Raw genomic sequence first — 15,829 nt, 5'->3', positions numbered from 1 at the left:
AGACTGATGAAGTGTTGAAGAGACTAACTCCAAGCTTTCTGTAAAGAAAGGAAAAAAAAAAACCCACATAGCAAAGGAACAAATTTTCTAGAAGACTCAGAAAATGGGAAAATCTGTATGCAGAAACTGTATTTCTTTAAACAATTAGGCTGATGATGTAATGACTTGTATGGACAATATTGGACATATTGCAGCAATTTAGGAACTATTTTTCAAAACCCAAGCTGTCGTTCATCCATCCAATTCCTGTTAGAGAAAAATACAGAGCAAGAGGAAACTTTAAATTATAATTCATGTTTGAAGATATTCTCCCAAAGTCAGTCTGTATTACTTTAAGCATGATTTTGTTTCCTGAGAATAATATGCATGAAGGACTAGAAACAAGGCAGAAAAGTACTGCCTTACACTCTCCAATTTAAAAAAAAAATAGTTGCCCTTTTAAGAGATTCCTGACAGAAACTGGGGAACCTGCATCTTTGTTAAAATACCACAAACTATAAAAGCTGTCAAAGACTGATTGATATCTCCCTGCTTTGGCAGTAATTCCACCCACTCCCCACCCCATATCTAACTCAGTGTATCTTATCAGGTGCTTGCTTCAAACTCAATCTCTTTTGAAAGTTTCAGTTGAAATGGCTCAAGTATTTTATGGGAAAAATACACCACCTTAAATAAGCATTTTTTTTCAGGGCTGAGAAGACTTCTTCAAAAACTTCTACTACAGTTGAAAGAAGTCTCTGCTGGTTTGCATCAAAGCCATGAAAGACATGGAGGAATTCCTGGCTTGGTACAAAAAGTCTAAGGTCACAAAGAAAAGGGACTACAGAAAACTGAAAAGAAGAAGATATGGAGGGTAATGGGGCTTTGCAGCCAAGTACGAGAGAGAAGAGAGTCAAAGAAGAAAGCAAAGACTAGACACCAAGCAGAGGTCTGCGCTGCCAGAATTTGGGCTTTATTATGTTGTTCCTGAACCTCTGCTTTCCTCACCTCTGGGAAAACAACTATTATTCTCTTTTATTCCCTTTAATAAAGGTAAGAGGCTGATTCCTCATGTTGTCAATTGGATTAGTCTGGCTGTGACTTGGAAAATACAAATTATTATATTTACAATAACTAAAAGTGAAATACAAATGTTTTCAAGTTCTTGAAACAACTTAAGTGCCTTTTATGCCTGTACGACTATAAAAAAAAAGGGTACAAAATGTCTGTTAAAAATATTGCTATTTCTTGATTATAAAAAAGAAAAACAAACCAGAAAATCAAAACAAATACCCAACAAATACCCCAAAACACCTTTCCTAATTTAACTGCTTAATTTTCTTTTCTGTGCTGTTAATAAATGTAAAGTGCAGCTCATACAAAACTTGACCTGCAGAGTGTTTCAGAGGGAGAGGAGCAGAGTACGTCAATTCCCTCCAGCATTTCACAGAAAGGAAAAAAGGAAATCACAGCACATGGACAGGCTACTTGGATAAAGAGCACAGTAGATAATGGGTTCACAACATCCAGTTGGCTGCATCTGTAATCTGCTCCTGCTGTAAACAATCCTGAGCTCCAGAGCATACTCTGGCACTGCAGCAGGGTGTTAAGTGGCTGAATTCAGACCCTGCTAAGGAAAGAGAAAGCTCCCGAGTGGTGGTGCTTTGCCAAACACGGAAGAGGCACTTGGCACACAGGGGCTAGTAAAGCTGGTGGTACGAGTGCCTTGCGCTCTTATCTGCAGACCTCCGGTTCTGCCTTGGCTGATTACTGGGCACTTCAAATGAGATGTAGATAGGTAGCAAACAAAAATGAAGGACGTAATTGAAAACGCAGAATAGGAAAGAGCAAATTAGTCCCTCCCTGTAGCTGTCTTGGGGGTAGGCCAGGGATATTTATTCCAGGCAGGGCTAAAGCTGGAGAAGAGGCAGAGATTTCTGACTAAGTTAGTAGTCAGCTCCTCTTTCCCTTCCTGTAGCCCATTCCAGCTGGCTCACCTTCAATGACAGATGTAAAATTTTTCTGGTCCACTTCGCAAGGAGATGGAGGGAACTCTAATATAAAGAATCAGCATAAACCTACTTGAAGAGAAATAGACACTGAAGCAGTAAGTAGGCCACATTAACCCATGTGTCCTCTAAAATATGAAGGCAAGAGCTAGCATTTAGAAACCAATCATGGGCTAGTTAAATGCAAAATATTTCACTAATGTGAAAGCTACAAGAGATGCTATAATCTTTGATTACCCCTGAGGCCATAACAAACTCAGAAGGTAGCATATGAATTGCTGATTATTTTCTATGATGATAGAATCTGAGAAGCTGCTGATTCTGCTTTTGTGCAGACTGACAGGTCCCTGGCTGTACCACTCTGACTGAATTTGGATCATGTAGTGCTGCTCTCATTTCAAGACAAGGTAGAAGACTTTGGAGTTTTTAGTTGTTTTTTTTTCTGGGGAGTATATATACTTTAAAGGGAGATGCAGACAACGATTGCTAAGTTTGCCTCGCAAGATAAATCCTACCTTTCGGCCTTCCATGATGTGATCACAAGGCATCCTCTCTTAATTCAGTACGCAAAATGGATGACATGAAATGATGAATCAGGGAAGTGTAGAGAAAGAACTGATAGAGAAGGTGAAGTTCTGTGGCAGAAGCCAAAGAATGTAAAATTTAAGATTACATTACAATAAACACACAATGGGGACCACAGTAATGTTAACTTTCATTTTCACTGACTTTATGAACTTGATTTTGAAGTCTTACAGACCTTGAAATGCAATTATTATGCAAGATTTTACATGCTAAGGAGTTAATTAAAGACATTTTAGAGTGCTAAAAAAGAGCTCTACTTAAACAATATCTTTTTGTATACATCCATTTCAAATTGGAGGTACCAATTTGGGAAGTTCTTATAATGCTGTCTCCCCATCTGCTATAAACAAGAATATTTTAAGTAATACCAGCCAAAAACTTGATTCAAACTGTGCTTTTCAGACAGAGGAGTATGAATAACTGAGCAAAAGCTTTTAGGACTTGATGCCTGGACAAACATGATGTCATCTTTGGATCCAGCAACTCAGGTTCAGACTGTGACGGTCTGATCATGCCTGTCCTGTTCTGACAAAACTATTTGTTGGTGCTGTGAAAAGACCAGGAAAGAAGAAAGCACCTATTCTGCAATACCGTTCTGCTTGGAACCCTTCATTCTGCCCTTAGAATGTCCCTTTCTGGCAAACTGTTGAAACAAAAAGGCACTCTAACTGAGAAATAAAGGCATGTATCCAAGGAGTTAGTGCAATCATTTCCCAATTAATTTTTCCCATATAATAAGCAAGTCCTAAGGAACAAAGACAAATTTAATTAGGGCGTGAACTGAAAAGTACTAGATATACATCCATAGCATTTTTAGAACTATTAATGTTTCTAGGAGAAACAGAAGGGAAGCATTTTAAACTAAATTATGCAATTCTGTCAAGAAAGTAAGATATACCTGAAGTAGGCATTTCCTTACCAAAAAAAAACAATAAAAATCAGGGTCTGATCTGTGCTTCATTTGAAAGTACCACATGTGGAGAGAAACAAGTCATTAGAACACTTTCACAAACAAAATGGGAACACCGATGTTTCATCTGGAGCATCACAGATGTTTTCAGAATTGAAAACTGTCAAAGTTAACTATATAAGAAAGTGTTTAGCTGAGATTTTAAATTTATTTCCATACATAAGAGAAGCTCTTTTGGGAAAAACTGAAAAACTGTAGGGGGTGTTCCTTCAAACATGTGTGTAGTTAACGTATTTTACCTCGTTTTTCGTGTTCTGATAGTTACTGTATTAAGCTCCTAAGCAGAAACTTCCCCTTTTTCAGGCAACTGAAATTAAGTCAGCAACCACCTCCTGGCAATATTCAGGAAAATGTTTCTGTATCTGACTGCCATTGCAGATGAACAGATGGATCCAAAGAAGTTTTCTCTTGAGACTACAACTCTTTTTGCCCACCTTCCATGAACACATGCAAGCATGAACAGTGGTCTCTGGCATGGGCTGCAGGGTCCTCTCGGTAATACTGAAGGCAATGAGATTAAGTGCAGCACCTCAGAGATTTTACTGTCTACCGTCCTTGACAAGTCCTCTAGTGAGGGAAGTGCATAGATTTCCTGATTGATCCATAAGGCAGATGATAGCTTCTTTAGTAGGAAGGGACAAAAAGCTCTTCTAATATTCTGTTCCTGCACAAGATGAAAAATTATGGCACTTTGGATGGCACACGCATTATGGGTCAACTGGATTTAGCTTCTACTCACACAAAATTATCTTCTGGAAAAAGACTTTTCACTAACTTCTACAAAGTGCCCTTACCACCTTACAGTGAAAAAGTGAAAAAAACAATATGTATACAAACGCAGAAATCTACATTCGCAAAGGTTGTGCTAAGTTAAAAAATTAAGAAAGAAAGAAAGAGAAAGAAAGTGCATGACAGCTGGCGCTCACTGTGCCTGTCAGTAGATAACCATGAATGATTTAGTTTTCCAATGAGCTTTAAAGTCCATTGTAAAAGACTGCTACTGAAAATCAATACCTGCAAAATAAATGGCAAAGTCTGTGAAATAGAAATAGAGTAGTACTGAACTGCTGTTCTTCAAAACAGACAGTTTAAACAGGCGGCATCTATGGTGCATAGCAGCATATTTTATAATTATCAAGAATTCCAAGGGAGAAAACAGACACTGAGTTGACAGTATTTGCTGATTACCCCAGGCCTCTTTTTTTTTTAATAAAACCTACAGAAGTTTGGAGAGGAATGACAGCTATGAAGGATAAACACACCCTGGGAATTAGGCAAATTGCAGTGCAACTCTGATAAATGTAAGCTAGAGTATATAGGCAAAACCAGTCTACATATCCAAATCTAACTGTCTCTAGAGGCTACTGCAACTCAGAAACTCAATAACACCACCAGTAAGAAAATAAAATTGGTTGACTCTACAACTACAGCATCCCTAAAGAAAAGGTTCTCTGAGTCTTTATATATGTGAAAAAGCTCATCTATAAAACCAGTGCAACTACAAGCAGAAATACTGGTAACAAAATTCTCAAGCGCATTAGAAAAGGGATGAAAATTAGTATGAATTGCATTATGCCTAGAAAATGAGAATGACACACTGCTTTCTTAAAACTGTACTGAGTTTTGGTTCTGCAATTTAAACATAACTGACTCTTTTTTCTTCTTTGTACACATGCACATACCCTCCAAATCGACATAGGTGCACATCTCCCTCATAAATGCACAATTTTCACATATATGTTCTCCAATGAATTAGTAATATATGCTACTTTTGTGACGTGTTGGGCTGCTGCCATTTGAAAGAAGCTGGCTGACATGTTACCTCAGAACCATCCCACAGCACCACGTGCTGTACTACAAGGCCTGTCAGCAAGATCTATTTGCAAGTCATGAAGACAAAAATTCTGTTGCTGTTTTAACTTCAGACAGAAGGTGAGTTTGCCAAAGGAAACACTTGGCAGTGGTTCAGCCGATCACTGTCTGGCAGTGATGACACTGCTTCCCTCTCCCTCCCCCTGCAATGACAGTGATATGCGCGATGCTATACAGTTCAGGCAGTCACGTACAGATCATACTTGCTGACTTGGCAGAAATGACCCAGAGCAGTTTCCTTCCTGTTGCTATTAGCTTAATATTTGCTGGCTTGTTCCATGCTGAATTACCTCCACACATGAAAGTTGAGTGGCAACATGAATAGTGTTTGTTTTGGGGCACTCAATGTATTTAGGACAATAATTAATTAAACAAATGATAAAGCGTGATAGCAAAAAAGCATTTTGATAACATTCAGAAGCATTTTATGAGCTGTTAAACCAAGAACTATAGAAGAGAACATTTTTGTTATTGCTACTGTGATAACCACAGAGAACTACAGAAGCATTAAGCATAATTTTTGCAATAATTTTTTTTTTTTCCAAAAACCCAAGATGCTTTACCGTAAAATAGAAGCAGCAGGCTCACACTTTCACATTGGCTGACTGTACCATTTTTTACTTTATTATTATAACACGGAATTAACAAGATCCTCCAGGTGCTTTACTGTCTGTAATAGACAACTTTATTCATGTCAGTGGAGGATCTAGGTCTTATCTGCCACACTTTTTCTTTGTGGAGACAGTGTTCTCATGGGAGAATGCATAATTGGTACATAAACTCTGAATAATCCTGAAAGATACAGCAAGGCCATGAGAGGCCCGAGGAAGCTTAAGCAAGCAAGATAAGAAGAAGCTGGAATTCACCGAGTTAATGAGAACTGTGGACTGTTGGCAAGCTTTCGAGGTCAAGTTCTCACACCCGTGCTTAACCAATTATATGTTAGTCACTAAGGGTCTTCAAGACATGTATCCAATTATAATATGCCAAATCACTGTAAGTGCATGTAAGAAATAGTATATAAGGAGTTAAGGCTTTGTAATAAATTTGGCAATCGCTTGATCACATCGATTGTCTCTGCGTTGTCCGTGACTCCCGCGTCAACAGTTCTTCCATTAGATTTTGCTTTTTCCTTTTTTTTTACAGCATAGAAAAGGCACACGCCCAGGCAAATGCTCAAAATTATTCTATCACTTATCAAATTTCTGCCATAGTTCATTTTTTCAGTATGCAAACAGCACTTCAACAGACCAAGTTAAAAATGGATTGGCCCCCTCTGAGTCTTTCACACGAGGGAACAGCAACCACAACAGCACAGCTTAAAAAGGTTCTCTAGAATTGTGTCAGCAATGTACCATCCTAAGGCAGCTCCAATACTGGATATTAAAATCAGCTTGGAAAGCATAAACTGAAACTAAATGTGGAAACACCTTTACTTACTGTGTTAAAATTTGGGAAGAATCCAACAGCAGAGCTGCTGTCCACAGGGAAGGACATAAAGGGTTTGATATCCAGGGGAGGCTGCATCATCAAGGTAGGTGTACGCACAAGGGTAGGAATTGTAGTAGTGCCTGCCAAGAGCAAACAAAACCAGGAATTCATAGTATTCTTCTTTCTACATCACACACAGCATAGCTGACACAGCCACCAAGAAAAAAAAAAACAGGGATGTAATAAAGCAGGTCTGTAGGAGACACTGTCGTTAAAAGAAACCTATTTCCACACACTACAGATGAGGCTGAGCACTTCCCTATGGCCATGGATACTCAGATGCTGAAGAAGCGACATATGGTATATAAATCACACTGGCAGGTAAAATAAATCCTCTCTAAAGCTGAAAAAATCTGCAGTGCCAAAAGGCCAGGCTGGGCTCCCATGAAAGTCAGACACTTTTGCAATTCATGGTTGCCTATTAGATCAGCTAGCAGAGACAATACATGCAAGCTGAAATCCAGAGGTTTGTTTCCAAGTGGTGATCTGTTATTTTTTCCTCTTCTGACAGTAACTATCAGGTGCTGCAAAAACACCATTTTACCTAACATTTTAAAAAATGCCTTCTATTTTAAAGTGCTAGGCAAATATTAGAAAACAGCCAACATCAGGTAGCACAAATGAACATAACTCTTTACATACAATGCAAAATAGTATTTACTTAATTGGAGTCCAGATCTTTCTCTCCAAATAAGAGAGCATCCCAGAAATCTACGTGCTGAAATTCTTTCTCTATACACTTGAGAATCATTCCCCAGCAAGACCCCAAAGAAATGGGAAGGCACAGATGTCCAAATATTCATTTTTAACTAGTTATCTGCCCTTAGTTTCTCCTTCCTGGGTTGAATAATTAATTCAGCACTGATTGGAGAGGGCACTAGAACACAAGTGTCCCACACCTCTGAGGGTGAGTCACTCTCTGCCTCTCCTACCTCTGCCAGAATTTCTCCATAATTACCTCCTCCTCCCACTCACTGGTGGCCAACACATCAGCTAGGAGCATAACAGTCCTCTTAAGAGTTTCTCTGGTCTTAAGCAGAACTGACACAATACCTGACAAAAAAGCGGGGGGGTGGGGGTGGGGGGGGGGAGTAGGAAGGGGGCTGTGGGAAAAAGAGTAAACAAGCAATTTTCCTCTCTTCTCCCATAAAATCAAAGCATTTGCATCTACTTGCAAGATGCCAGGGAATCCATATGGGCTGCCTGAGTACCAGTCTTCCACTAAGGGATCTATCTCCCTTTCTCCCTGTTAAGGACATGTAAACCTGAAGGCAGAGTAGATATTTTCCTCCTTTCTGTCTCATCATCCTGCTTCCATAGACACAATAAACCTCATGTTACAGTATCCAGGAGGAAAGCTGAGTTCAGAAGCCAGATGGGGCTGCATGGATTTTTTGGATGACCAAACACTTACAACTAGCCCTGAGCTCAAATTTTGTAGATGCTGGAGACACAGTCATTTTGATCACAGCTGTAGCACAGTAAACACTGTATTATGGTCTAGCAGATGAACAAGCAGGCTATAATCAATTCCTGTTTTTTCTATAGGAAAAGTGTGATGATTGCAGAAAGATGGGTCATTGACAACTATGGGAAGGGAACTATAATACCACCTGAACTGAGCTGCACAACTTGAAAGGAAAAATACGCTTGAGACACTTTCCCAGCATATTTTCTACCTTCTCCTAGCCCAGTAATTTCATAAGTATAAAGTTTGTTTCTGCATAAGCCCAAGAAAGTCATTGACAGTTGCGCTTAATTAACTGTAAGTCAAAGCTTATTCAAGTGAAGTCACAAACATCAAAAATCTAAAAGCTAACATTCCTATAGTTTCTTCTTCATAATGAAAAAAAACGCATCAATTGGAAAGCAGTGTGTCAGAGGATTCTGAAGAAAATATCTTCAGCTGCAAAAGTGATGATTATTTCTACTAGCTGGTTTTGAAACAATAGATTTACATAATTTGGATTTCAGAGTTGCATTCAAAGAGCAGCTCTGTTGCATTCAATTAACTAAACCCTATAAAGTGCCATCAATCTAACTTCTACAAGTTTCTCTTTGAAGTTCATAAGCAATTAAAGATCCATGAAGTTAAAAAAGACCTGTCCTCTCTTTATATATACACAGCTCAGTGAAGCTGTGTTACATATTTTAACTAAATTTTACAGAAAAAATATAGAAGAATAGAGTTGAAGTGTGACTGACATTTAAAATCAGAGTTAAGCTAGGGTTCTGATGCTGTCTTTAAGCAAGGTATAGAGAGCATTTGGCATAAAAGTTTTAAAAATTAGAAAACAATTAGCATTCTCCTGCAAACAATGCAATCTTCTTTGTACTCCTAGGCTGAGTACAGATCATTTCACATGACAAAGTATTTGAAATCTGCCTGCAGTTTTGCAGCTTATGGTGTTTCTGCTGCCAGAGTAATATACGACCAATAGCCTAGGATAGATTCAGAATCTGTGTAAAATAGAAAGCATACACACCTACCTCCTGATGATTAATGGAGGCATTAATAACAGAAATTTATTCACTTCTGTTTGCCAGTTTACTACTTCAGCTATTGCAAATTGAATACCAGTGACTCTGTTTGACTGAAGTCTGATTTGCAGACCCACCTTTCAAAGCTTTTGGAAGAATGATCAGATAAAGGTGACCTAAACTACATTTCAAAACAGTTCAGGACAAATTATCAAATTAAACAGAACAGGGCACAGTTTTACACTGGCATTGCTCCCAAATGTCAAATAGATTCTTACCACCACTCCACCAAATCTGTATGCAGACCTGAGCTAAGCAGGAATGCTGGCACAAGAAAGATGTAGCTGACAAACTTCATTATCTTCATAAATTTAACATATGTTTACCATTTCATTAGCATTTAAATTATAAAGACAACTTACCATGTCAAACACAGTGTTTAAAACTACTTGTAAATCTTTGGCATAAATATAACTGATCTTTCTTGTAAATTCATTTGTTCAGCTTTATAATTTTCAAACAGTGTTTCACCTTTGAAATTTCAATTTTGACTCCCACAGCAGAAGTTACCTATGTACCGAAGATGCCAGCAGCAGACGAACTTTGTCAAAGGGCAGTGATCCTCACTGGTCCCTTTTATGCTTGTCTAAGAGGAGGAAAATAGGTTTTATTCTGAACAGATGATCCAAAATGTCTCATTTTATTAAAAGGTTTTCTTCCTTCTATATGTATTTATCTGAAAAACAAGACTCCATGTAACAGGTGTTGCTCCTCTTTAGCCACATAAATGTTGCTTCATGCACACCGCAATGCAGTGCGACACTGATGTCCTTGCAGAAGTTATGGAAGGTGGTCATCTTTACCCAAATTTTAGCTGTCTCTAGCAAAAAAGGCACATAACTAATAGATTAAGCAGCGAAAGTGGCATTTTGGGAGCAAATAAAAAGTCTTGTATTGGTCACTCCCACAGTAAGACAAATCCCAGGGGCCAGTGAGGCATGCTTTACCCAGGCCCAAGAAAGGGGCTGGATGACATGGAGGCTCAAGAAGTATCAACCAACAACCCCTTATAGCTCCATTGCAGCTTCAAGAAAAACTGTGGAAGCCAAGACTAGCAAGACTGCAGTTTAGGGAGAGTCAATCACAGTTAGCTTTGGCCGCAGTTAACAGTCACTACTCGTCTTTTTCAGGTAAGAGAGATGTCAAGTTCATTCAAATCTAAACATACAATTTCTCCCTTTATACCTCCTAAAAACTATCTGTGAAGGTATTACCTCTATGATTTTCTCCCTAACTGCTTTTCTTTATCACTGACAAATAAAAAAGGATGCAATGTCTGCACATTAATACCTCTGATTTGAGTCAGTATTAGATTGCATGAAAAGCCCAACTCTATTACAAAGCTTACTCATCTAAAAGACACTTTGTAAACAATTTCAGCATACTTAAAGAAATTAATTACCTTCCAGACTTGAAAGCATACTCTTTCAAAGTCTTCATTAAAGGCATCTATAGAGAAATCTAATGCTATACTCAACACTTTCCCCTTTTCCTATTACCTAAAGATATTACTACAATGTTTCCATCCACCAATCCAAGGAAGCAGTCCACACTCAGACCAAGAGCAGTGGAAGAGTAACTGAAGTGCTAACAAGTCTGAATAAAAGTACTTGGTTAACAAATTTCTGTGAATTGTACAATCTACATCCACCTCAGACTGCACATGGTTGCCTTTGTTTTAACTTCTGTCATGGACAGTATTTGGGAAAACTTCAAAGGGAAGTTCAAGCTGTTCACACCTACCACTATTTAAGTGCATTACACTGAGAGTTTCCAGTTCATGGACAGGCTGTGCTGGCTTCTTCGTCCCTGAATTGTCTGATCATTTTCCGCTATCTATAAGGAACTTTTCTTTCTACACCAATGTTAACTAGTCCCATCTGGCCAGGGAACCATAGCAATGTAACTGATGGGATGGGTCAGTTCTGGGCTTTTTCCTTCCTTGACGTTTTTCCTTCCTTGACTTTTTTGATACAGCATTTTTCAGACACTATGTGAGCCAACAGTACCCCTTCAAGGGTGGATGACAAGTTCTTTCCTTTTGCCCATGTTTGCTGAATTCATTATGGACTGCAAGTACAATATGCATAGCCACCCTGCCTTCAAACCTCACATCCTATTTCCATTTACAGCATTTTCCTCCAGAGCTCCAGAAGAGGGAAGCCAGGCAGGACAACCCAATAGTTTCAGTACAGTATATTAATTTGTCAGTGGAAGTCCTGAACACTGTCAGAAATGTTTATTTCAGCATGTGACTCAAAAAACAGCTTTATAAACAAGTTAGAGCCAAAAGTAGTACCTAGGCTTTCATACTGAATAAAAAAGAAAAATATCTTTTTAGCATTATTGACTATGCTTGTAAAAAATAAAAATAAAGAAAAAAACAACAAAACAAAACCCCACCACAAAAAAAAAACAACCTGTGTAAGACTCCTAAACTTGCTTATATGCAGGTTTACGGGAAGGTGAGCGCAATGAAATTAGATTTTTATAAACACCCCCATCTAACTACAGAAACGCATGGCATAAAAATATTAATAGATTTCTTCCCTTACATCTGATGTCTCCATTGCATCATGCCCCAGATCTATTGGCTTTCACTACAATTCTTTTTCTAACCATAAATGACAGGTCAAAATCAATCACTTCCAGGTCACTGCATTTTGTAGTTTAGGTATTTATATGACATTACTCCTAAGATCTTTCCCAATACTTAATATAAATACCAGTCTTTTTTCCTTCTCCGTATGATCAGCTTAGAGTATTCAGAAATTTTCTAATTTTGTTTTCCAGTTACAGATATACATGGGTATTACAGAATGTCATGCATTTCTGTTTATGCCTAGGATAAACTGCTAAAAACAAGCTCAGTGTAAGTAAAATAATTTTCTGAACAGCAGGTGTTGATATCAAAATTGTTAAGGAAAAAGTTATTCTAGAAGTATTCCATTAATAGTCACGGAAGTGAATGCGAAGACATTCTTCGCTCTTAAATGAAAGGCAAGTGAAGAAATACATCATTTTAATAGGGTTTCTTTTATTTGTTTTTTTTCCAGGATTCACTAAGCAGAACAAACATTACTTGCTTATAATATGGTATTATGATAAATGAGATTTATGACACCCATAGGGATTCCAGTCTGTCAAAAGTAAAGCAGTCAAGGAGAGATAAGACCATTACTCCAAAAGATTTTCCCAAACAGCAAATTAACATGATCCTAGGAGATAACTCATTATCCAGGCAATTCATTTTTTAAAATAAGTTGAAGCAGAAGCCCAGTATATATGAGACATGGCACAGTCCCCAGCTGACAATGGGAAAAATGCTAACAACTTCTCTGCCCCCAGGGCACCATACTGACTCATTAATGAATGAGGATGCAGCTCCATTGGGAGTTGATATGATTACCATCAGAGCTATTGATACATGTGCATCTTTTAAAACTTCGGAGAGTGCACTGAATTTATACCTCTTAAACATTATTCAGATAGCAATGGGGCAGTCAGACCTTCCATTGACTAACATTTAAAATGCACAAACCACACATGCCCATCATTGTTTGGCAAATAAAAATGGGTAAATCCTCAAAAGATGTCTCTTTCTCCAGAAGCCACAAGGAAAGGCAGCAAGAACTGATGTAGAGCTTATGGCTACTCAACAGCACTAAACAAGAACCACTCTGCGTAACACATATGACAAGGGCTAAGAAAGCACTGGTCCAAGTCTACCCTTCCATAGCAATATACAGATACAAAATAACAAGCCAAATATTCTGGACTCCATTCTGAGTTTATTTTTTCAGTAGATGTTTCAGCAAACCCAGAGGCATTTGATGCAAGTTCACTGCAATGTACAAATTATCTCTACATTGTACAGTTTAAGCTCTTCATGCTCAAGAATGACTTATCTAAAAAAAGTTAGATTATGAAAATAATTCTCCCCCTATAAACTAAAAAATGATTCCCAGTATGCCTGATCATGAAGTTAGTTTTTCCATTATTATCCATCTAGAAATAAATGCTCTATGAGGGTGTGCTGACATAATTCCATATTCTTCTTTTGTATAAAATCAGATACCGTGAAATGAGGTATTTCTACATTTCAAATACATGTAGGATTCCACCAACTAGGTCAACACAAAAAGTTAATTGAAATGTGGTGCTGCTGAAATGAATGGAAGCTTTGGTATTTAATCAATCCATAAAGTCAACCACCACTTACTTACCTAATGTTAATAATTATATATAGCTAATTTACAATCAGAAGTATAGCTATATATTGCATGTATTTCACCTAAGAATTCTAAAAATAAAAACATAAACCCACTTGTACTTACAAGTAATGAAATCTTTACTGTGTCAGATCCTTCCTCATTGAAATATTAGGGGCTGACTTGGAATTACTTAACTTCCATGATTTGTTGATATTCCTCTGCCTGTCTAATTCTTTTCCATCTCCAAAATCTTACGCTTGAAGATGTTCGTTTGAAAAAAATGTAGACTGCAGATCATAAATACTAGACATATACTTGATATGAAGACACTAATGGAAAAACTGATATTGAAAACCTCTATTATAATAATATTAATATTCAAAAGAACTTTGTCAATATTTATTTCCTTATCTCTACATTTAGTACATCAAAATCATGGAAAACAAATACCTTGCAGGGGGGGAGGGAAGGGGGAGGGTAGAGGCACAGCAATAGGAAACTGGAATTTCAGTATTTTAGAGACGAATATTTCAAAACATCAATCAAAAAAAAATCTTTTTCTCCTTGCAGCTGTACTGCATTTCTAATAGCTTGCAATAACAACAGGAATCCCCATAGGTTTTGTATACAAGATACCAGAACAGATGGAGAGGAAAAAGAAGTCCAACAATCAGAAGTGGAACAGATTATCTTGCACTTTCCTTAAATAACTGCGTTACAATTGTCTGACCATAACATGTGGAAGAGCACTGTCCTCCCCTGGATTTGCAGAACTTGCAACTCACACTCATGTCCTCTTTCTCCTTTAGTTGTGTTCTTGCAGCTGAGAAAGGTCTTGCACACCTGCACAACGTACAGCTCAAATGTCACAGCGATTGTGCTACGCTGTTCCACATATTTTTTTTCAGTATTTATATTCCCAAGTCAAGTGTACTCCAGAAGTACTCTACTAGTATGGAACTGCATTTGTTAGCACTGCCTCCTTGTCAAGACTAAGCAATTAAATGAATTATGGAACATCCTTCACTATATTTAGAAGAAACATGCTGGCTGCAGTACAACTGCAATTTGCTATTATCTATAGGTAGTATGGAAATATTTGTCATTAGCTTCTTAAAAGAGCTAATTCTCTAGACTTCTAAAGCAACCATGACAATTTGATTGGAAAGCAGAGTGGCACGTTATAGCTCAACACCATTAAGCACAGTAAGTTGGATTTTATTCTAATCAAATAGTGACAACATTAATAAATGCAACAGTCCTGCCTGCATTAAAGTCAGGTGGAGCTCTGCAGTCTATCCCAGTTTCTTTTTATCAGAAACTCTTGGCTTGCTCAAGCCTTTCCCTCTGGTATCCACAGCCTGAGTGAGCAGCTCTGCCGTCTCTGTTCTTATCTGCTGCTTTGGAGCTGGTTTCACTGTGAAGTTTTACAATTATGACATAAAAAACAGCTGTCTCTTTCACTCTCTGTTCTCTTGCCACCTGCACTAAAATGGAGGTCTTTCTGAAATCCTTAGGATCTTTATTCCTGATGTATTTAAACCAGGCTCCCCTTGCTTTTTCCACTCTCCCAACACAAACACGCAGTGAGAGTGTTTGTTTGCTCTTCTGCTGTCATTTTTAACTAAAAACACACCACCACCACATGCCTAACGAATTCATAATCTTGTCCAGAGCATGGTTTAACTTCAGTGCCAGTCCCTGTGTCTTCCTCAGGGCACATTCTTAGGTGCTGGGCACCAAGCCGATGAGTGTTCCATGACGAAGCACTGTACTCCCTTCTCTCTCAGTTCAGAATTCTGATTTAACACGTTTCATTACAAATGGAAGTTTCTCTAGTAAGTAACAATCAAAAAAAGGGACTAATTTACATCATCTTAAAAGTTCAGAATGTGGGGGATAGGAGGATGCAACTTGGTCGCTATTAGCTTTTAGAGAGCCTGTTATCACTTCACTTCTCATATAACTTGATGTTTCTCAAAACCCAACTCTTCTGGATTCTGTCACCACTGAGCTCATCATCTAACCCACAATGAGCTTCAGCATGGACTTTCTTTCAGGATGTACTGAGTTGCCATCCAGTAAAACAAACAAGTTTATCACTGGCAGTGCTGCTGGATGACCGTTTTGTTATTAGTTGGACAAAACCACTATGCCTTAACATTTAA

General features: G+C 38.1%; 1 protein-coding gene across 10 annotated transcripts in view; it reads right to left on the bottom strand.

Moving 5' to 3' along the window:
- ZNF385B (zinc finger protein 385B) overlaps positions 1–15,829 on the bottom strand; it is a 177,025-nt gene that overhangs the window by 50,387 nt on the left and 110,809 nt on the right. For 8 of the 10 annotated variants that reach the window (XM_062640699.1, XM_062640689.1, XM_062640693.1 and 5 more), the window contains one exon: positions 6,856–6,986. The exons of the other annotated variants lie outside the window; for them this stretch is intronic. In XM_062640699.1, coding sequence (XP_062496683.1) covers positions 6,856–6,986 — 131 coding nt within the window. The remainder of the gene's footprint in view (positions 1–6,855; positions 6,987–15,829) is intronic. 10 annotated transcript variants of the gene reach the window in all.

This window comes from Pezoporus occidentalis, unplaced genomic scaffold (assembly GCF_034315485.1).
Source record: "Pezoporus occidentalis ecotype Australia unplaced genomic scaffold, CSIRO_AGI_Poc_V1 ctg66, whole genome shotgun sequence".
NCBI lineage: Eukaryota > Metazoa > Chordata > Aves > Psittaciformes > Psittacidae > Pezoporus > Pezoporus occidentalis.
The sequence above is the reverse complement of the archived record's forward strand: the minus strand, read 5'-3'. Positions and strand labels throughout refer to the sequence as shown.